Source organism: Parasteatoda tepidariorum, chromosome 6 (genome assembly GCF_982258835.1).
Source record: "Parasteatoda tepidariorum strain Cologne lab strain chromosome 6, Ptep-v5.0, whole genome shotgun sequence".
NCBI lineage: Eukaryota > Metazoa > Arthropoda > Arachnida > Araneae > Theridiidae > Parasteatoda > Parasteatoda tepidariorum.
This window is the reverse complement of record NC_141760.1, coordinates 13,861,751-13,885,148: the sequence shown is the minus strand read 5'-3', so window position 1 is coordinate 13,885,148 and position 23,398 is coordinate 13,861,751. Positions and strand designations below refer to the sequence as shown.

General features: G+C 29.3%; 2 protein-coding genes across 2 annotated transcripts in view; both read right to left on the bottom strand.

Moving 5' to 3' along the window:
* LOC122273883 (uncharacterized) overlaps window positions 1-23,398 on the bottom strand; it is an 87,071-nt gene that overhangs the window by 50,812 nt on the left and 12,861 nt on the right. The gene's annotated exons all lie outside the window — the stretch shown is intronic.
* On the bottom strand, window positions 10,861-21,958 carry LOC107441009 (transposable element P transposase). Its single transcript, XM_087165444.1, has 3 exons — window positions 19,604-21,958; window positions 18,951-19,037; window positions 10,861-18,136 (listed from the first exon to the last, which is right to left on the bottom strand). The coding sequence occupies exons 1-3, from the start codon at window positions 21,285-21,287 to the stop codon at window positions 17,580-17,582; spliced, it is 2,328 nt and encodes a 775-aa protein (XP_087021570.1). The 5' UTR covers window positions 21,288-21,958; the 3' UTR covers window positions 10,861-17,579.

Sequence of the window (23,398 nt, the reverse complement as noted above, 5' to 3'; positions counted from 1 at the left end):
TTCATTTTAATTATTACTTTTGTCTACTACATTTACTATTGTATAAATATCTCCAAACTAGAATTATGATTCGATCTTAAAAAATAAACACCAGGGATATTTGTTATTTATCACAAGCAAATTGTAACATCAAAATTAAAAATTAATCGATTAAATGATCGCAACATTTTAAATTATATTAATACATATCTGGCTTCCGATTATATCACTAAACTTATTCTAATGCGGTGCTCGCCACTCTCACCAGTCTTACCGCCAGCTTGGCGATTTAAGATCTTTAGGTAAAAGCAACCCTGTGATCCTAGTGATATATATTCTGTCCTTCAGAGGAAGAACAGCCACTTACCTTTTCAACTTTTTCACTAGCTAGCTTGGTCGCAGGACGACCCATAATGTTTAATTTAGTTTATGTTATATTGATGTTTGTGTTCATGCAATAAATATGCTTTAAGAGAAACCCGCATTTCGTACTCACTTCAGTGGTGACCTGGACTTCGCAGTATGCTAAAATCAAATTTCATCGAAGAACCCTTGGATTATACTGTATGAATTATGGGATTACAAAGCTAGCTGGCGACGATTCAATCCAAACGCTTTGACCATATACATCTTGATATCGTTGGCCCATTACCACCATCTAAAGGATTTTCATACTGCTTGACAATGATCGACAGATACACTAGATGGGTGGAAGCTGTTCCAATTCCTGACATTACAGCGGAGACAGTAGCGGAAGCTTTCTTTAAAACCTGGATTGCCCGCTTTGGATCACCTTCAGTGATAACGACCGACCAGGGTCGCCAGTTCGAAAGTAGACTCTTCAAAGCGCTAGCACAACTTCTGGGCATCAAAAGAGTTCGATCCTCACCTTACCATCCTCAAAGTAATGGGATGATAGAACAATTGCACCGACCCTTGAAAGCTGCACTCAAGGCCTACAGTACAGACCATTGGTCAGACGCCTTACCAGCTATCCAGTTGGGTTTTCGAGCAGCATATAAGGAAGATCTACAGTCATCATCAGCAGAGCTCGTGTACGGGATAACACTTCGTCTTCCAGGAGAATTTTTTGACTCAACAACAATGGACTCGTCCCCAATTCAACTAGTCGAGGATTTAAAGAAACATTTCTCTACTATCAGACCATCTCCAGCTTCCAGCCACTTTACAAAGTCAGTGTTTGTGCATCCAGCCTTAAAAGAATGTAGTCACGTCTTCATTAGGAATGATGCTGTGAAGAAACCCTTGCAAGCCCCTTACGATGGACCTTTTAAAGTGATTCAGAGAACTGATAAAACTTTTGAAGTTGATATTAGAGGTCGGAAGTCGACAATCTCCATAGATCGTGTGAAACCTGCCTTCATTGAAAGTGAATTATTACAACCTTCTGAAATAACTAAGACTCTAAAGTTTGAAATACCGTGTACTCCTGTAATGCGGGAGACCAAAAATAGGTTTGGAAGAACTGTGCGTTTTCCAAAAAAGTATAGTAAGTGATACACTGCGGGGGGAGTGTGCGGTGCTCGCCACTCTCACCAGTCTTACCGCCAGCTTGGCGATTTAAGATCTTCAGGTAAAAGCAACCATGTGATCCTAGTGATATATATTCTGTCCTTCAGAGGAAGAACAGCCACTTACCTTTTCAACTTTTTCACTAGCTAGCTTGGTCGCAGGACGACCCATAATGTTTAATTTAGTTTATGTTATATTGATGTTTGTGTTCATGCAATAAATATGCTTTAAGAGAAACCCGCATTTCGTACTCACTTCACTAATACTTTAACTCGGATACTATAGCAACTTTATCCACAAACTCATATTCGACATTTTTACTTGCATGACTTCTACTTTATTATTGTTACTTTAAAAACTTATCGCAAAAATATTATTTACAATAATACGGTTTTGTTTTTTTTTTACTGATCTAAAACAATTATTTATTATAAATTTATTAAACTGCATATTTTGAGAGAGCATAGTCTTATATGAAGTCTATTTTTTAAAAAAAATATAACTTATTACTTTTTGTTGTTAAACGGTATTAATATTCTCATCAAATAGTATCTATTAAATTATTAAGTAATGTCTTGTGATTACTTTATATAATGAAGGAACGTCATTTTTAATTTTAGGCCTTTAAGTTAAAATTATAATAACCATAATAATTATAACAGAGAATAATGCTATAAGTGGGTAATAAAAGCACTTTATTTGTAAATGCCGTTAAAAAAAGACATGATAAATAAATAACTTTCAAAGGAATAACTTATTTCGAAGAAGATCCTTAAAAGCTATCTTTGATAAGCTGTGTAATTTTCTAAACGTAAAAGTAAAATTATAGGAAAATTGATTTAAATCTTTCATTTCAGTCTTGCTGGTTCATAAAAAATATCATCGTTTCTGTTGTAAAAATAAATTATAACATTTTCAACTAATAAGCTGAAGTGACAGTTAGTTTAAATTTTCTTTTCTCTAATAGATCATTTCGAAGAATCCTGAAAAACAACAAAATAAAACAATTCTATGTTTTTTTTTTTTATATTTCAAGATTCAGATTTATGAGGCTGCTCACTGTAATAAATATGAAGATTTATCAAAATAATCGATATAAATAAAATAAAAAATTACGATATCGAAATTTTGCGAAAGAAAAGGCATTTATTGATTTTCATTAAAACTAACAACAGATTGAGACAAGTTTCAGTTACAGAATTTTATCAAGTACAAAAAATTATCATTATCAAGTTTATACATTCAAAAAGACAGTATATAGATGTAAAAACAAATATAGTACAGTCCGCAAAAAAAAAAAACGAATCACCCTGAATAACTTTCGTTCTAATGATCGGATTTTCACGAACTAAGTGTCAATCTTAATGGTTCCTGGGGGTGACCTCAAATATGTTAATTAATTAGTGCTAACTATTAATTAAGTTACGAAATCAGACACTAAAACGTACTTTTTCTGAATAAACATATAATTTTTTTTACATATTTGGAATCCAGACACTTGAATTAGGGGGGGGGGTAGACAAAATTTTAAAAAAATTGGGTGGTAAATTGGGTCACAATAAAGGTTTATATATTTGGCGATAGTCCAGAAAACCGCCAAAAAAAGTCGCCTGCGCAAATAAATATTTTAAGATAACCCATTGACTAATTCAAAAGAAGAGTGCTTAATTTTACTAGGTTGCTACGCAACCAGGCTCTGATAGTAAAAAAATTGAAATAATGTTCAGTGATTGCTCGGAGAGGTTTAATTTATTGTTAATAGAAAATATCTCGAAGTTTCTAGGCAATAAACAATTTTTTTAGGGGATTTCTGTCCGAAAAGCAAAAAAAAAAATTATTTTAATCTCCTTTGAAAAGTAAATTTGAATCGATTTATAAATTATTTATGATAGTTTTTAGAATTTAAATACATGAACTTTTTATCTGATATTATTTAGATTATACTGTTTTTACTATATTTATTTGAGGATTTTATACTAAAATCAAATGAACATAACTTAATATATCTATATACAAAATTTTAGGGATAATCATTTCTACAGTTTTAATCGAGTCTTCTAGGCAAGAAAGTTTGAAGAAAAAAAAAGTGCTTGAAAAATAAAATGTATATTGTATAATAGTTCTAATGCACATTCACAAGGTTTTCTATAATTTACGATATTTCTTTTTTCTATAACTCAAGGAATTGCTGAATGTTTAGTGGCATTTTAAAAAGATTGAAATATGTTATGTTTAAGAATAAGATATTGAAATAATATGTTGCATATTGTAGGATTCATTGTTTGAAAAATCGCTTCATTCTACTAGATATTTAGGTTACATCGTCTTCTTTGGATAAAGATGATTAGCAAATAGCATCCTCATGTTTCGATACATTCTGAAACTTATACGTTCGCAAATTCACCATAAAATGTCGCACAGCATATTCTTCAATTACGATAAGCTACATTTATAACCAAATACTGCTACTATGGTTATTTTTTGTTTTCTTATATATATCTGATGCTCTCTTTTTAAACAGAGCTCGTAAGATCCTTAAGATACTGAAATGGGGGCACAAAAACTTAAAAGATAAAATATTTAATTTCATTAACTCAAAATATCTGGTGTCAAAATGTTTATTTTTAAGTTAAATATAACTTTTACAATATTGACGTTCTTACGTTTTTAAAGACCACATGAATCCTGATAAAATATTAAAATGCATATGTTTACTTTAACGAGTGTAAATTCCTTATCAAAATAATGATCAAGACCCAAATGTAAAACAGTATAATTGACGATTAAAACTCAACTGGCTTCAAAACATATGAAGAGGGAAGTGAAAGTCGACATGTTTCGAGATTTCAAATATAATCGCCCATTCTCAAGACTTGTCAGGCTTGGATAACTTGTCACTTTTATTATTGGACGCTCAGAACATGTCTATTTTTATTATCATCTGTTATTTTTTTGAATCAATGAAGTTTTTATATTTTCGATTCAGTTTCTTGGGATTATCCATTTAGTTACACAACATAATAAATTATTTCACTCGATATTAAAATAAGTTTTACATATGTTATAGGCACAGGTTCTTAGATTGAAAAAATAATAATTCACTACTTTGTCAAAAAATCAATGTAGTAAAAAAATTTTTTTTTTTTTTTTTTTTGCTGCAAGCCTTAACATTTTAATTTAAGGTCATAAAAAAATTCCGTTTACAATTGAAATTTCAAAAGTCGAATGTGAAAATGGAATGTCCCCTAGTACTTGGAATCGAAATTAAATAGTTACAAAGACAACTTTTTTAAACAAGTTAGCGTTTCCGTCCTCCTCGAAGTTGTTTGAAAAGGTATTTTTTATATATCGATTCCAAAGTTTATTCTACATATATTTCAGGGTATACTTTCGGAGTATTTCGATCGAGTTTATTTTTACACCCTTATTTGCTTAAAATTATTAAATAATTTACTTAAAATAAATTATTCAAGCTACATGATTTAATGCATTTATAGTATAATAATAAACGGAGCTTCCAACGCTATCCTTAACGTTAATACCAATATCATTAAATAAATGGAATAAGCTTCGATAAATAATAAAAGTTAATTTTTCCCTCGTTTTAATTTTCAAGGAATAATATGTTTCGATCAAACAGATTTCATTCTGGAAATAGCGAAATTATTGAGTAGGTCCCTTGGAGTAATATCCTTCATATCCTCTTTTGACGAAATATAGGAAAAATTAGTTTTTACAGTTTCTGTAAAAAGTATGTTAGCCTACTTGCCACGTTTTTTTAAAATTTTTTTTTAATTAAAATAAGTTCGGAAATTGTGTATTTTTTATAGCATTTTTTTTAAAAATCAGATGACTCTAAAATTGGCACAGCTTCGGAATCCTTACAAATTTCAATTTTTAGTATTTCCTGCTTAACAAAATAAGGCATTTTCCTGATAACAAATTATACTACAATAATATCTTGGAAATCATGCTAAAGTAAAAAATTAAACAAAATAGTTTAGTATATTATCAGAAAAAAAAATCGACTTGGTATCATAAAGAGTAAGAGATATAATGAAATAATTAGTGAATCACACGTGGCCAGATAATTAAAAATTTAATTTCACAACTAAGATAGTAGGACGACATTTAAGATACTGAGATATTTTAAGACTCTAAAAAAATTGGCTACGTCTACGTATTCCACAGCTTTTTATGTTCGGTATCTTTATCCTCTTTATAGTGACTTATAAAATATCAACACTATTTTAGATAAGTCACAAGAAACAAAAAAAAAAATAAGACAATCAATAATTTTTATTCTTTTTACAAAAAAAAAATAGTATGCCAAGTAAATAATCAGCTGTTTTGCATTAAATAATTTTAAACAGCTGAATGTTTTTAATTTCTTAAGAAGGTTTTATTCTTAGCTAGCAGACAATAATTCTTAAAAAACTTGACTATAATTTAAAAAGGAAACCTAAATTAAAGAAAATCTAAATTAAAGTTCTAAAAAAAATTTATTAGTATATTAATGAAGAAATAATAAACGTAAAATGGTAAAGAATAAGATTTTTAAAGTGTTAAAATTCAATTAAATAGTTGGTAAAATAGTTCTGTGATACACTTCCGGAAATTTCTTTTAAGATTAGATTGATATAGGGTAAACCAACAAATGAAGGAGCATTTCATAGATATTTCTTAGAAATAAGATTTTGAACGTTTTAATTTAGATTGATTGGTAACAGTAGCTTACTACCTAACAATAGGAAGTCATCTAACAATGCATTTAGTTACCTGGTCTTTGAGTCTTCTCAGGAAAAAGTTTTGAATTTGTTAGTATCTGTTCAACGCCTTGTTTCTTTGACAAAATTATAAGGTCAGTGTTTGTTGTTATCCGTTTAAACTACAATTAATTGCATATAATAATGCTTTTTTTTCTCATTGTGAAAAAAAGAATTCAAAATATGGTCATTGAAGTTACGTTTTATTTATTTTAAGCATCATAACATAAGCAAGTACTGAGATTAGGGGTGTTTATTAACTGGATTTCCGAACGATGAAAAACCAATGAATAAACAAGTGTTCCTTTACTGGGATTTTTTCAAGTTAATGAAAATAAAAGAAAAATTTTAATTTTCTTGTACCTTTTGTCATATTATAAATCAAAATTATGTTAAAAATAAAAAAACAACAACTTCTAACCAGTGAAGGAACAGGCATGTTCTTTCACTGAGAATAGATTTCCCAGTGAATGAATAGTATGTGTGAAATATGATTTTACATGGATAATTAGTAGTTCAGCGATATAGAGGACTCCTAAAATTCAGTTAAATGTTGTATGAATAGTTTCTATAACAATTTCATTTAAATATGCAAATTTAATTGCTAAATTTATTTAAAGAATTATAATAATAATTAATTTATTATTTATCTTTATAAATGTAGTGATTAGTTATTACATCATACTTTAGACACCTTAATAAACTATTTTTATTAACTAAATATAACAACTAAATATAATAATAAAAGCTTGAATGGAAAATTTCTTTGCATGATTTTGTGCCAATAATTAGCTAAATTATTATCTTATTGCCGTCTTTAATGTCCTAACGGGAACTGGTATGAAAAATCTATTTAAAGACAATTATTTAGATGAAAAATGGGTGAAGTTTTTTTAAGGCGACATCCACCGATAACTCAGTGCAATGCGAAGATAATTTCAAAAGGCAAAACTTCCCTTGGAGAATAATATTCGAAATACTGGTTTTAAGAACTTCAGAAGAATCCTTAGGAGGGAAGTAGCCCTAGCATCCTTTTATAAATGATTGCATTTACAATGCGAATGAAACAAGAGTTGAATACTGCCCTTAAACGGGAAAAATCTTCGGCCTTAAAAATTATAAGGATTTATATTCTAAAGTACATAGGAAAGAAAAAGTACCTCCATTGGTAGTTTTTCCTTAAAGAAGAATTTGTTGAGATATTAAAGAATCAGTCCCTGCTACATATTTCATTGGAAAAAGCTATTCATGAAATGAAACGATGACAGCAGCAGCATTTTACAAATAAATTGCAAATGTTTCTACCCATGGCTAATTAAAAATGCAATCAAATTCCATATTTTGCTTCTTCTGGATAGGTATAAATCTCATATCAATTTGAAACTAAGCAAGTTTTGTTCCTCAAAACAAATTTTCTGGTTTAGTTTTCTACCCAATTCTTGGAAATCTCTCGTTAGATCTTGAAAACAAAAGAATTGTAAAATAATATGTCTAATAAATTTTACATCCATTTTTAAATAAGAATTGAGGCATCAACTGATGAAGTTAAAATGCTTTTATGAAATGCGATATTTTTCCATTCGATGTAGAAAACGTTGACTGTAACAAATGCATGCAAAGCAGACACCAGGAGTTAATGAGCAAGACAACTTATCAACAAAACACATGCTTCGAGAGTAACGATGCGCTATTTCTTCAGAAGCTTGAGAAGGAAATCTCACAAGTTATGTTGCAAATTTTTAAAGGAACATTGACAGAAAAGATTAATCTCCCAAATATCCAATAGCCTGTGCTTTTCTCAATATTGAAGAATTTATTTCAAAAAGAACAATTGTATAATCAAATTTTGGCTCTGAAGCTGAGACAACTAACATTAATAATGAAAGTGTCTTGAAAACTGATTTTGAGATAAGTCCTCTTGAGGCATTGTTAGTTGCAAAAAAAATTGGTTTCATAAGTAACTACTAGATATAAGTCAATGAAAGATGGGTTTTACTCAGACTTCGAAACTCCTTTTTCTCATTTATTATCCAGTGAGGAATTCTGGAAATGGAACTGGAAAATCAAAAGAAATTTCGAAGATACATTTACATTGGCCAAAAATTTGGAAAAAAGAGGAAGGTTAAATCAAAAGAAAAAGAAATAAATTACTCATGACGAAGAGGAAAAAAAATACTTAGAAAGATTTAAAAAAAGCTTAAAAAATATGGGGAAAAGAGTAAACAAAAAAATGATCGAATTCTAATAATAATAAAAACATCATCGGATTACACAATGATAAACATTCATAATTTTGAACGGACTATTAAACTGTGAGAAAAAAATGAAAAACATTTTTTAAAAATTATGTATTCAAACATATTTTACTTTCCATTCCATGACTGAAAAAAAAGTAATATTTTCCACATTAACTATGGTTATATGTCGTAATTCCAAGAAAAATCTTGTTTTTAGACATTTGTGTGGCCTATGGATTCCTAACGAGCATCAAACATTCTCAAAATTAAGTGTTCATTCACTGGAAAATTTAGTGTTTATTTACTGGTAAGAACTGTTCCTTCATTTGGTCATCTTACTACTTATTATTTAAACCACCAAAAGCTTAAAACAATATTATGTAAGTTATCTAACTTTTTTTTACATAATTTGCATTTAATAACAAATATGTCGACACCACCATTTAGCTAAAATTGCAAATTTTAAAATTTTTATGAATTTTTTTTAGTGGCAAGCTAAGCTTAAGTGTTCCTTCATTGTTTAGTTTACCCTATAAGATGTTGAGAAATTTGCGATGTTGTGAGAGATGTTTAAAAATGTTGACTACGTATTTTTATTAATATTTATAAAATATATATTCAAGAAATTGATAAATATATTATTCCAAATCTATGCATACTTATGTATATTATTGAAATTGTATCAGTTATTGAAAAACAAAATAAAAAAAAAACAAAAAATAATCACATTAAATAAGCACAATCTGGTGTATTCCATCAGAAGCACGCTTTTCTAAAACTAGACATTTGTTGAATAAAGTATTTTTTATTCAAAATTCTTTACTAAATTGCAAATAATTATTAAATTACTAAAAAAGAAACATCGTATTTTATAGTGTGAAAGAAATAAAAATAAAAAGATTAGCAAACGATTATTAGCGAAAAAAATATGAATGAAATTTTACGCTACGCGCGCGAAGTCAAGTTCCTCCCAAGTTTATCACATTTTAATATTAATCACCCCAATTAGTTATTTCTTTATTGTCGCCAAATTATTTTTTTAAAAATAATTCATTTTAATTTTTCTCAGCTTCTAATAAATAAAAACAGTTGAAACTTCAGATTTTTCAATAGAAAAATATGTAGATTAATATGGTATAAAAAAATTCATGCCTTATAATTCAATATTTTTTCATCCTCACTTCAATTAAATAATAAAAAATAATAAATAATTATTAAAAATTATTTTTTGCATGAAATTATCTTTGGGAAAATGAGTGGGTGCAATTTTCTTTGAATTGCTTTATTAGTTTTAAAAATATTACTGAAAACGCAAAAAGCGAAATTAACATTAAGGGGTACGAACTTTGAATCGCTCTCCTGACCAAACTATGGGGACCACATTTCCCAGATTGCGGCTACCCCCTATATTTTGAAGATAAGAAATCCAAATATGTAAAAAAAAATGCATGTTTATTCAGAGAAAGTACGTTTTTGTGTCTGATTTCGTAACTTAATTAATAGTTAGCACTAATTAATTAGCATATTTGAGGTCACCCCTAGGAACCATTAAGATTGACACTTAGTTCGTGAAAATCCGATCATTAGAACGAAAGTTATTCAGGGTGATTCGTTTTTTTTTTTTTTTGCGGACTGTACATATAATATCGGTAATCAATATATCTGTAATGCAAAATAATAATTATCTGCAAAATAGTTGTATCAATATCGATGACTATACATGCAAAATTGAAACAAAAAATCAGATTGTCTATCATACATACCATAATGAATAGTACTCCGACCCGATTTCTGTTCGTAAAAATTAATTCAAAATGGAGAAATCACGATTACCGGTAATAGGGTTTATATTTCAAGGTCAAGTTTTTTTTATTAACTTAACGTAATTCTCAGATACTATAGCTATTTATAATTCTTGATGTTATTTATATTCATGATGTTGCTTATTCATTTCCCTCCCTCTATGTTGGTAATTAGTAATTTCATCACAGATTTTAAGACTGTATGCTGAGGTTTACAACTAATTTCATCTTATCATTTCATTTTTTCTGCTTTAGTTTCTCTGACAAATCTCTAATGCTTGTTTCTTGTTATTTTTTTTTATTCAAGATTGATTGATCACTTTTCCTTCTTCTCACTGTTAATTTTGAATCAATTCTGAAATCTTCTTTGAACCTTGGTCAGTATAACAATATTTCACATGTACAATACTTCACTCGTATTTCATAATTCGCGTTGTATCCCCGTTTTAACATACGGAGTCAAACTAACATATCATAATACTGAACGGAATAAATTTTCGTTGAATGAACATATTATGCATGTAATGATAAATTAAAAAAAAATTTAAGAAAATGTTTTTATACCTAAAACAATTTGCAAATGATTGCTTTTAATGACATAATTTTTCAAACCCAATGAAGTAAAATATGCACAGTTCAATAACGTAAAATGAGGATGGTTCTTTACTTTGGCTGTTGAGAGCGAACTTGCGACTGGAACGCTAGAAAGGCTTTGATGATTGAGAGTAGATCTACAAAAATTAAAAATTGATTTTGAAGAATTCAATATCAATTTTTATATTCATATTAGTCATCCTGTAGTGCCTAGAATCAGGAAAGAGTGTTAACGATGATCAATTCGTTAACTGTTCAAAAGCATGTGCCTTCATCTTCTTTTGCACTGTGTCTTTTAGAAGAATGCAATATGGGGGGGGGGTGCGTCTAAGAATCTCCAACTTTTTTTTGTCTTCTTTATTTTATTCTTTTTTTATTTTTATTTTTATTTTTATCTTTAACACTTTGAATTTGTGTTTCAAGTTATTGTTTGTCTGAAATGGACTCTTCAGTTATCCTTTGTATGGAATTCATTTTCACTATAATTTCACTGAGTGGAATGTTGAATTGGTGGGCTTATGCGTTATGCAGTATAAAAGTGTCCATAATTTTTCTGTTATATTTGCCACTTGAAAAGATATAATCTGAGTCACCATTTGAAGCTTTCTAGGAATGGAGACATGAAGCTTTCTTCTTTTCTTTAGCTGCTGGAATACAGTTTTGACGTTATTAACGCTCAAATTGCATCTGAAAATTAGCACTCAAAATCTTCTTCTTCATATGCACTACAGCCCCCTACAGGTCAAGGCGGCCTCAGTTTCCTCCAATGGACCCCATCAGATGCCATGATCCACCAGCGATTGATTTTTAATGCTTTAGGGCCTGTATCTGCACGATTATCAATCTTGTATGAGGTCTTTCCCACTTACTTGGAATCCTGTACATATGCAAAAAAGACCTATTAAACAAATATTACAGCCATTCGCATCATCATTATTACTGCCATTCGCAAGTTCAATACTCAATATTAGAAATCATACTGCCGATGTGTGTAAATTAATCAATGTTCTCGAAATCATAAGACTTTATATGCAGTAGGAGGGAGTTTTGCGTTTTACTTTTCACAGGCAAAAATTTTACTCAGATTTATAGAAAGTTAAATATTTTTTTCTGCAGACTTAAGTGTAATAAATGCATTATAAATAATTTAAAAGTTCTCACAGGCTGGTAGACCATCTTCAGTATTCACTTCTCTTGTCTCTACTTGCGTTGTATCAGTCTGCGTAGGGACCGAGGGGTCCTCGTTAAACTGTTCTACCGTAAAGTTCTCGACTTCGCGTGCAGGTCGTCGGGCTACCGAAGACGGGGTGCCATTCGCTCTGCAGATGATCAAAATTGTGATGGCATGTCTTCGGATCATCCTCAGGGATGTATCCCTGACCGTCGCCAATAGCTCATTTTGCAGCTCTAGTGTGACGTAAAGGAAATATTACTACTACTCTACTTGCGTTGTTCTATCATTAGATGGATCTTTCTGATGGCTGCTATTATGCACTGAAATTTTGAGCAAGTGAATGATTAGAAAGTTGGAACGGTTGCTTTACTCGCAATCAAAATTGTCATGCAAGTACAAAAATTTCGTATGTTATAATCTTCTGATCACATGAACAGACATAATTTGTTTTGTGCGTTAAAGCATTATACAAACCTTGGATTTTAAAAACCAAGATACAAACGGTAACTTCTCATCTTTTTCACCTGCATAGTTTTGAAGTGATAAGTAACATGTTAGAGACTCAGAGATAATGTGAATCAAATTATTTATGACTCAAATTATGTCTGGAATCTAACTTTATAAATAATATATATGTTTTCACTTGCTCCTAAGCCATCTTCAATTCTCCATGTCTGTTTTTTTAACATTTTGAACATATTCTGATATATTCATATATTTGAATATATTCAACTCAGTGCTCTGACAAACTCAAAAATTTGAAATGCTTTGACTGTTTTACACAAGGTGCAAAATCATTCAATCTCGTCCGTTAGATCATTTTCTCTTAGGTAAGAGCTATCCAAACTTAACTTCGTATAACTATTAGTTCTTCTTATCTTATGCTAGGGATTGATTATAATTTTCTGAAGCTCCGTGTTTTAAATCATGTCTATTTTTTCCTTTTTTTCTTCACATTTCGTAATTATTAATCAGATGTCTTCACTTGTATGAGCAGCGGTTAAGCATGTATGAATGAAACATGCATAAATTGAAGTAATTATGTATTCTGTTTCATAAAAGTTTTGACGAATTTAGTTTTTCTTACATTGATCCAGACAGAAATAATCTTGACTATAGCTTTTAGAAATTATTGACTTTTCATCTTTTTCACAAATAATATAAGTTACAAGTTATATATGGCACAAATTTTCACTGGTTTTTTTATTACTAATAACTAATAGATTGTATAATAACTAATAGATTGTATAATAACTTTCGACAATCCATTGTTTCGTTTCTGTTTATTTTCAACTCCCCGATCTTTTCTTAGATGGATCTATTGATTACTTGTATGATAAGAAATTTTCACTGAATGGGTACTTACATTTAAACGGTAGTTACTGCATGCATTACAGCATAAAATTTTTTGCCGAGATCACACTGAGTGTAATCCGTATTATCCGTATTATTTATACATCTTGATCTCCCATATTTCTTGAATATTAATATTTCCAGAATATTAATATGTAAATATTTCCAGCACTATTCTTTTACACGTTATAAAATCCATAGACATTTAATCTTTTATTAAACCATAGTCAATTCGAATTTCATACAAAAGCATTCATTTCTCGCCAGACATTGTCCCGTTTATATAAACTTCTCCATTGGCAAGAATCAATCCAGAAACAATTCTAAATTTTCATGCTTCTTAATTTACCATATTTTATGCTAAAGATATATTAAGACGCATTAAAAAAATGATTAGTAGTTAAAAAAAGTGCTGAATGATGACTATATTCCAGTTTTTGCATTGTCGTTTTGTTATCCAATTTTCTCCTGTACTGTTAGTGCAGTGAATAACTAACAATATTACATAACAATATTATCAACATGATTAACACAAGAAACATTTACACTTAATCACATCAGTTTTACAGAATAAAACAAAGCGTTAGATAGAATTGAATTACAAATTTTTCAAAATATAAACAAGGAAGCAAATGAGCAATTAATCATCGCATGAATAATATGAAATAATCCAGATATTTCTAATTTTATGAATTTTCCACAGCAAAAGTAATAAATTATGTACAAGAGCAGCTATAGCAGTATATATTCCTACTCTTCAACATGATTAACCCAAGAAATATTTACGCATAATCAGATCCGTTTTATATAATTAAAACATAAATTTCACAAAATATGAACAAGGAAGCAAATGAGCAGTTAATTATTACATGAGTGCTATGAAAACTGGTCCATACATCTGAATTTCACGAATTTCCCACAGCAAAAGCAATAATTTATGTACAAGAGTATATACAGCTATAACAGTAGATAAAGTTACTCTTCAACATGATTAACCCAAATAATATTTACACGTAATCAAATTCGTTTTACACAATAAAACAAAGCCTTAAATATAATTGATACATGAATGATAGTAAAAATATAAATTTTACATTTTAATTAAAACAAAATATAAACAAGGAAGCAAATGAGCTGTTAATCATTACATGAATGTTATGAACACTGATCCAGATATTTCTAATTTCCCGAATTTTCCACAGCAAAAGCAATAATTTATGTACAAGAATATATATAACTATAGCAGTAGATAAATCTACTCTGCAACATGTTTAACCCAAGAAACATTTACACAAAATCAGATCCGTTTTACAGAATAAAACAAAGCTAATTGAAATATAAATTTTACAAAATAGAAACAAGGAAGCAAATGAGCTGTTAATCATTACATGAATGTTATGAACACTGATCCAGATATTTTTAATTTCCCGAAAGTTCCACAGCAAAAGCAATAATTTATGTACAAGAATATATACAGCTATAACAGTAGATAAAGTTACTCTTCAACATGATTAACCCAAGTAACATTTACTCGTAATCAAATTCGTTTTACACAATGAAACAAATCTTTAAATATAATTGATACATGAATTTTACAAAATAGAAACAAGGAAGCAAATGAGCTGTTAATCATTGCATGAATGTTATGAAAATTGATCCAGATATTTCTAATTTCCCGAATTTCCCACAGCAAAAGCAACAATTTATGTACAAGAATATATACAGCTATAACAGTAGATAAAGTTACTCTTCAACATGATTAACCCAAGTAACATTTACTCGTAATCAAATTCGTTTTACACAATGAAACAAAGCTTTAAATATAATTGAAATATAAATTTTACAAAATAGAAACAAGGAAGCAAATGAGCTGTTAATCATTACATGAATGTTATGAACACTGATCCAGATATTTTTAATTTCCCGAAAGTTCCACGGCAAAAGCAATAATTTATGTACAAGAATATATACAGCTATAACAGTAGATAAAGTTACTCTTCAACATGATTAACCCAAGTAACATTTACTCGTAATCAAATTCGTTTTACACAATGAAACAAATCTTTAAATATAATTGATACATGAATTTTACAAAATAGAAACAAGGAAGCAAATGAGCTGTTAATCATTGCATGAATGTTATGAAAATTGACCCAGATATTTCTAATTTCCCGAATTTCCCACAGCAAAAGCAACAATTTATGTACAAGAATATATACAGCTATAACAGTAGATAAAGTTACTCTTCAACATGATTAACCCAAGTAACATTTACTCGTAATCAAATTCGTTTTACACAATGAAACAAAGCTTTAAATATAATTGAAATATAAATTTTACAAAATAGAAACAAGGAAGCAAATGAGCTGTTAGTCATTACATGAATGTTATCAACACTGATCCAGATATTTTTAATTTCCCGAAAGTTCCACGGCAAAAGCAATAATTTATGTACAAGAATATATACAGCTATAACAGTAGATAAAGTTACTCTTCAACATGATTAACCCAAGTAACATTTACTCGTAATCAAATTCGTTTTACACAATGAAACAAAGCTTTAAATATAATTGAAATATAAATTTTACAAAATAGAAACAAGGAAGCAAATGAGCTGTTAATCATTACATGAATGTTATGAACACTGATCCAGATATTTTTAATTTCCCGAAAGTTCCACAGCAAAAGCAATAATTTATGTACAAGAATATATACAGCTATAACAGTAGATAAAGTTACTCTTCAACATGATTAACCCAAGTAACATTTACTCGTAATCAAATTCGTTTTACACAATGAAACAAATCTTTAAATATAATTGATACATGAATTTTACAAAATAGAAACAAGGAAGCAAATGAGCTGTTAATCATTGCATGAATGTTATGAAAATTGATCCAAATATTTCTAATTTCCCGAATTTCCCACAGCAAAAGCAACAATTTATGTACAAGAATATATACAGCTATAACAGTTGATAAAGTTACTCTTCAACATGATTAACCCAAGTAACATTTACTCGTAATCAAATTCGTTTTACACAATGAAACAAAGCTTTAAATATAATTGAAATATAAATTTTACAAAATAGAAACAAGGAAGCAAATGAGCTGTTAATCATTACATGAATGTTATGAACACTGATCCAGATATTTTTAATTTCCCGAAAGTTCCACGGCAAAAGCAATAATTTATGTACAAGAATATATACAGCTATAACAGTAGATAAAGTTACTCTTCAACATGATTAACCCAAGTAACATTTACTCGTAATCAAATTCGTTTTACACAATGAAACAAATCTTTAAATATAATTGATACATGAATTTTACAAAATAGAAACAAGGAAGCAAATGAGCTGTTAATCATTACATGAATGTTATGAAAATTGATCCAGATATTTCTAATTTCCCGAATTTCCCACAGCAAAAGCAACAATTTATGTACAAGAATATATACAGCTATAACAGTAGATAAAGTTACTCTTCAACATGATTAACCCAAGTAACATTTACTCGTAATCAAATTCGTTTTACACAATGAAACAAATCTTTAAATATAATTGATACATGAATTTTACAAAATAGAAACAAGGAAGCAAATGAGCTGTTAATCATTACATGAATGTTATGAAAATTGATCCAGATATTTCTAATTTCCCGAATTTCCCACAGCAAAAGCAACAATTTATGTACAAGAATATATACAGCTGTAACAGTAGATAAATCTACTCTGCAACATGTTTAACCCAAGAAACATTTACACAAAATCAGATCCGTTTTACACAATGAAACAAAGCTTTAAATATAATTGAAATATAAATTTTACAAAATAGAAACAAGGAAGCAAATGAGCTGTTAATCATTACATGAATGTTATGAAAATTGATCCAGCTATTTCTAATTTCCCGAATTTCCCACAGCAAAAGCAACAATTTATGTACAAGAATATATACAGCTATAACAGTAGATAAAGTTACTCTTCAACATGATTTACCCAAGTAACATTTGCACATAATCAAATCTGTTTTACACAATAAAGCAAAGCCTTAAATATAATTGATACATGAATTTTATAAAATAAGAACTGAATAATTATTGCTAAATTGAATAAGTAATATTATATCAATTGAATAAGGACTTCACTGTCCAATTTTCAAAATTTTTTTAGTAATGAGCTTTTTTTTAATATTTAATCGATGTGCTTCCAAATATTTTTCGTTATAATCTTTAGCATAATTATTAAGGAAAGGTGTTAAAAATTTTTGCAGAGCAAGTTTGCAAAGTTTGTCGGCATGAGTAGGTTCTCTGCATTTGAAGATAAGATTTTTTGATAAATGTGGAAGTACTATTTCGCACAAGTAATTGGAAAGCTTGGGTTTTCTTTCACAATGTATTAAAATTTGCTTCAGAAATTTTGCCACCTTTAATAAAACCATTACAAAAGATGGTTTTGGATATTTTTTCCCACCTCTGTCACTGTTGTGAATTAAACCCATTAGAGGAGAAGGGCAGGCTTGTGTTGAGATTGACTCTATGCAGTACAAGCATTCAATATCTTTTTCTGCTGCATATACGACGTAGCCAGCAATATATGCGACTGATGCAGATTCTATAGACACTGTGGGCATACCGGAAGGAGCATACTCCAGGAACTTCAGTTCATCACTTAGTCCAGGCAAGCTTCGTGAAGAGTTTGCTAAAAATTTAGATTAAAAAAAAAAAAAAAAGGACATCGTCATTTAAATTAGTATTGAATTAAGATATCTTTTAAGGTTAGCATTTAATTAGTATTTCAAAGTAGTTTTTATGGTCAAAAAGATTTTATTCTTATTCAAAGAGTCCCGCAGTGGACTGATCGTTAAGACACGGTTCCCAGCAGATCACCGAAGTCAAGCATCACTGGCTTTGGTCAGTGTGCTGGTGGGTGACCGCTTGGATCAGTCTGCGTAGGGACCGAGGGTGAGAGGTATTGGTCCTCGTTAAACTGTGCTACCATAAAGTGCTCGACTTCGCGCGCAGGTCGTCGGGCTAACGAAGCGGGGGTGCCATCCCCTCTACAGAGAATCAAAATTGTGATGGCATGTCTTCGGATCATCCTCCGGGTTGTTTCCCAGACCGTCGCCAATAGCCCATTGTGCAGCTCTAGTGCGACGTAAATTAACAACAACAACAAATCTTATTCAAAGAAATAAAAAGGACTTCAAAAAGAACTAATTTTGAAAGACGATTTTAGTTTAAAAGGGGGAGCTTAATAAGCTTAAAATCTCATATTAATTTCTGAATTATTTAAATAAATCTAATTACAAAAAGAAAAAAAAATAACGGCAGAAAGTGAAGAATTGATTCAAGCCAAACGTACAAACGTGAGAAAACTTTAAATGTGTTACAACATTTTTGTATGAGAAATAACAAATAGCTAATACTATTTCTATATAATTTGATGTGGTTATTTTCGATTGCCCCTTATTTCTAAGTACACATCTTAAAAACGAAAAAAATTAGTAACATACCTGAAACAATGTCCATTTGGTTAACTTCCAGCGACATCGGTCTAGTCAGATTATTTGTCTCGTTCGTCAGACTAGATGAACAGCAAGCTAGTAACAATAAAAATGATAAATAAACTTATTATTAACAAGCATAGTATTCAACTTCATATAATCCTCAATCTGCAATATATATATATATATATATATATATATATATATATATATATATATATATATATATATATATATATATATATATATATATATATATATATATATATATATTAATGAAAATGTTCAGACAGGAGAGTTAAATGTTTAACTACTTTTCTTTGAGTGTAATAACAAATAACTTACATTTGTTTTACATATTTTGATATGTTTATTTTATATTGTCGGACAAATCTTAAACAAAAAAAACCTTTAGTAACATATCTGTGATTAATTTGTTGTTTTTATTACATGTTGACTTTAATGGGGTTTAAAAAAAACTTAGAAAATGATTTTTTTTTTAAATTTTAAGAAGAAAATAATTAAAAAAATTTAAGTATGGTTTTGATATAAAAAAAAAATACTAGGACAATCTATTGGATCGGATAATTGTGCAGTCATTGATAATGAGTTCATTTAAAGAAAAAAGCTAAGGATATAAAAAAAGACACTTATTTTCTTACCATCTGTTGCTTCAATCTGTACAACTTCAGAATCAGCCAGCCATTCGCTTGATGTTGACTCTACATTGCCTTTCGAAGCTGCTGACACAATACCAGTAACTAAAATTTTTTGAATATTTTGAATGCAGTTATTTGCATTAGTCACATCATTTGATCCTGACATTTGCCTTAAGGCTGAAAAAAATAACTCCACTTCATCGGATGTCATTTTTCGAGTAAGGACATACTGAAACCCTGACTCCAGCAAATATTTTATGCACTTTACGGTAGATTCAGTTGTAAATTTCAGAGCTTCGTATGTCTCCTTACTTAAAAAAGAAGTAGAATCAGCTAATTCAGACCACTCTTGAAAATAGTTTAGGAAGTCTTCTTCCAACCAAGTTAGTCTTTCGTCATCTATGGAAAAAAAATGCATTGTATCTGGATTTCTTGATGTTATGTACTGATGAGTATTTTTAACGTTAAGAATTGTAAACCATTTATTGATCATTTCTAAAAATTCTATTGTGTCAGTTGAATTTAGAAATAGTGGCTGATTTAATCTTTTAGAATTTTGCTTAAGAAATTTCAATGCAGCTATTGTGTCCAGACTAAATATTTTTACAGCTCTAGAGACATTCATTTTTTCGAAGTTTGAAGGATATACGTGTTTCCGTGTTAAGTTTTTCACAAGTTTAATGACATTACTCTTTTGCAAATTATACAGAGTTCTAATGAAAATAACGTTAATTGGGCCTTGAAAATGTAGGGGTCTGGAAAATAATTGATTTCTTAAGTTCTTAAGGATATGGCAAGGATCAAATGACAGAAATAAGGATCTTGCTGGGTCCAAAGGGTGAACAATCACAGGAATAAGTTGTCCACCAGCAAGAATGGAAAAGGCCTTGACATTCATTTTGTGATTGTCTGCAGATGTTCTAATCACCCTGAAACCTATCTCTTCAAGGCTTCGAAGAGCTTCTGTCATTAGGGTGGCTAGCTCTTCACCTGTCAGACCTCTTGTAAAGTAATAAGCAATAGGAAGCCTGAAGTGGGTTGAAAGCCCAGTAAATATGAAGCAAAGTGACGAATTGGCCAGCTTCTTCTCCATTCCTAGTTCTGAGATCTTTGAACTTTCAGTTGTTGTGAGTCCAAAAAGTTCGTCTGCTTGCTTGTTGTAAGTTGCAGATGGCTTGATGCTCATTTCATCTACAATAATGGATCCGAAAAACTGTTCTTCTCTCGTTAACTGGTTTGCTTCCATTATCAGGAGCTGCTTAATCAAACTGGAGATGGTGTTGCCAGTAGTAGCACCAATAAATCTTTTGAATGTAGATTTTGAGGGCAAAGAAAGAAACTCCTCACTTCTGATAAATCTATATGCGCTTGGCGATCTGCTGTGCAACAAGATTGAAAATCTGATGGTTTTCTCAATCCAGCGTGGTTTGAAACATTTTAGCTGCTCTAGCAGAAATTCGCTTTTTCGAGTTTGAGTTTCCTCTAATTCTAAAACGCTATATTTTATCAATTTCTTCTTTAAATCTTCGTTTTCTTTTTTCAGGCTTCCTATTACACTCTCTTTTTCCATAGAAGACTTCAGAACTTTTCTATATTTTTTTTGAAGTTGTATGCGTTTTCTTCTATAGTTTATAATTATGGACCTCGTTACGTCACAACCTTTTTGACAAGTAGAGCCAACAGTCATCAGAGAGTTAAGTTGCAGAGCTGGGCTTTCTGCCTGTGGAGAATTATTGTCAACATTATAAACCAGTTTCCTGCGTTAACTTGGTTGCTTTTGCTTATGCTGTGGAAATTCTGGAAAAACTGATGGTATTGCCGTGGATTGCAAACACTTGTATTTTAAACCAAGCTTGAAATCACTTTCTTTAAAATGTCTGCTGCAAACCACTGAGGAATTTTTTGGTTTCCATAGTTCATTAGAATTTTATACTAGAAAAAAAAAGCGTTTCTTTCTTAGTAAATACTGTGGGAATGTTAAATACTACAGGATTTGTATTGAAGGTACTGGTTTATAAATCGTTTTTCTTTTTGTATATGGGGTGTTTCGAAATTATCTACTCCCAGTCTATATATTTTGAATTCTTGTGATCGTAAAAAAAAATATTCGTAAAAAAAAGTATTTAAAATTTCAATATTGGAACATTGAAAAAAAGAAAGAAAAAATAAATTTTGTAATAACTTTATAAATATAAACATTCACTGGGCAGAAGATTATCCCACATAGTATTTTTTGCAACAAATTTAACAGATAATAACTCTGGAACTAATTACCGAATTTTATTTTTATTTTATCCTACTCCTTTATAATTTTTTTAAAAAAACATTCGTAGTTCTAAGACTTTCACTTTTCTAAGCCTTATACTTTTTGAGCAGCAAAACAAAATGTAACGTGAAACAAAAACCAAAAAATAATAGGAATAATATTAATAAATAAATAAATAAATAAGGATAATAAATAAAATAAATAAATAAATTATGAAATAAAATAAATAAAAATGAGAGGAAAAAAATTTAGAAAAAAGCACTTATGTATAACGTTGCAAAACTCTCGAAAAAATTTTAAAAAAAATTAATATTGTCAGAACATTTTTAGTATCGAGGCTTTGAAAACAAATTGAAAGCGGTATATAATTTAACTGTTTTCCAATTAATTACAGTAAATAGGTTATATTAAATTTTATAGTAAGCTTTATATTAAAAAAAAATTCTAGTCAAAAGTTCACTGAAAATAAAGAATACAAAATTATTATTATGAATTAACATCATACAAATTTCTTAAATGAACTGACAAAAATATTTAACTATTTTTGTAATGACCAATAGTTGAATATTAATTTTTAAAAAAAAATCTATATAAAGAGGCAATAACAACCGAACCAAATCGTTAAGTTTGAATTTTATTCCAATAGATTTTGAAATTGAACTTGCATGAATGCAATAAAAAGTTGTGTAATCTATTTATGTAGCAATATTTTTGACGAAAAGTAATAATAACAATAACATAACAATTTAAATTCCATGTTTTTGTTTATACATACAATGATGATTTTCTTTTCGGGCCCAGTGGTGCTGTCGTGAGGTTGTAGAGTAAATGAATTTTAGTTTTCTTAACATTACCATGGGAAATATAAGAAAATTTCAGAAATCTGTTTAAATTGTTCATGATAAAACAATTGTAAAATATTACAATTATATTTAAATAAAAGGAAAATTTTGATGTTCTGTTTTTCATTTATTTAATGTTTTAAATTGAGGTTGTACGAACGTTATTTATTTATTTATTTTAATGTGGTGAAAAATTGCCGAAATTTCTCGAGACTCTGTAGGGAAACTTACTATACCCTCAAATTTTTTGCAAATTTTCTGCTTGTGCAGTAGATCACTTTGTTTCCTTTCCTTTTACTTAAACTTTAATTTAATTTATTTTTTAAAATTAATTGGGAATTTCGGAAAGTCAAGAAAAAAAGATTATTGTAAAATGAAGAAAATTTTTGTAATTGATGTGCAAAAAATATGCTTTATTAATATTCTATAAGATTTCTCAATCTTCTGAGAGTTCAGAAGCGCACCACTGATGTCTTATCGTTTTATTAGAGAGTCTACTTAGCTGTAATGCTTTTTTGAAAATATTTTATTATCTGAATACAAATTTTTAAAAAAATTGAAGAAAAAGAAATCAAGTGATGTTGTATTATAATAACAGACTACGCATCTATTAGATAAACACTTGAAATATTAAGATAATAAAAACTAAAAATAGAGAATGTAAATACAGCTTTACCTAAACATTATCAC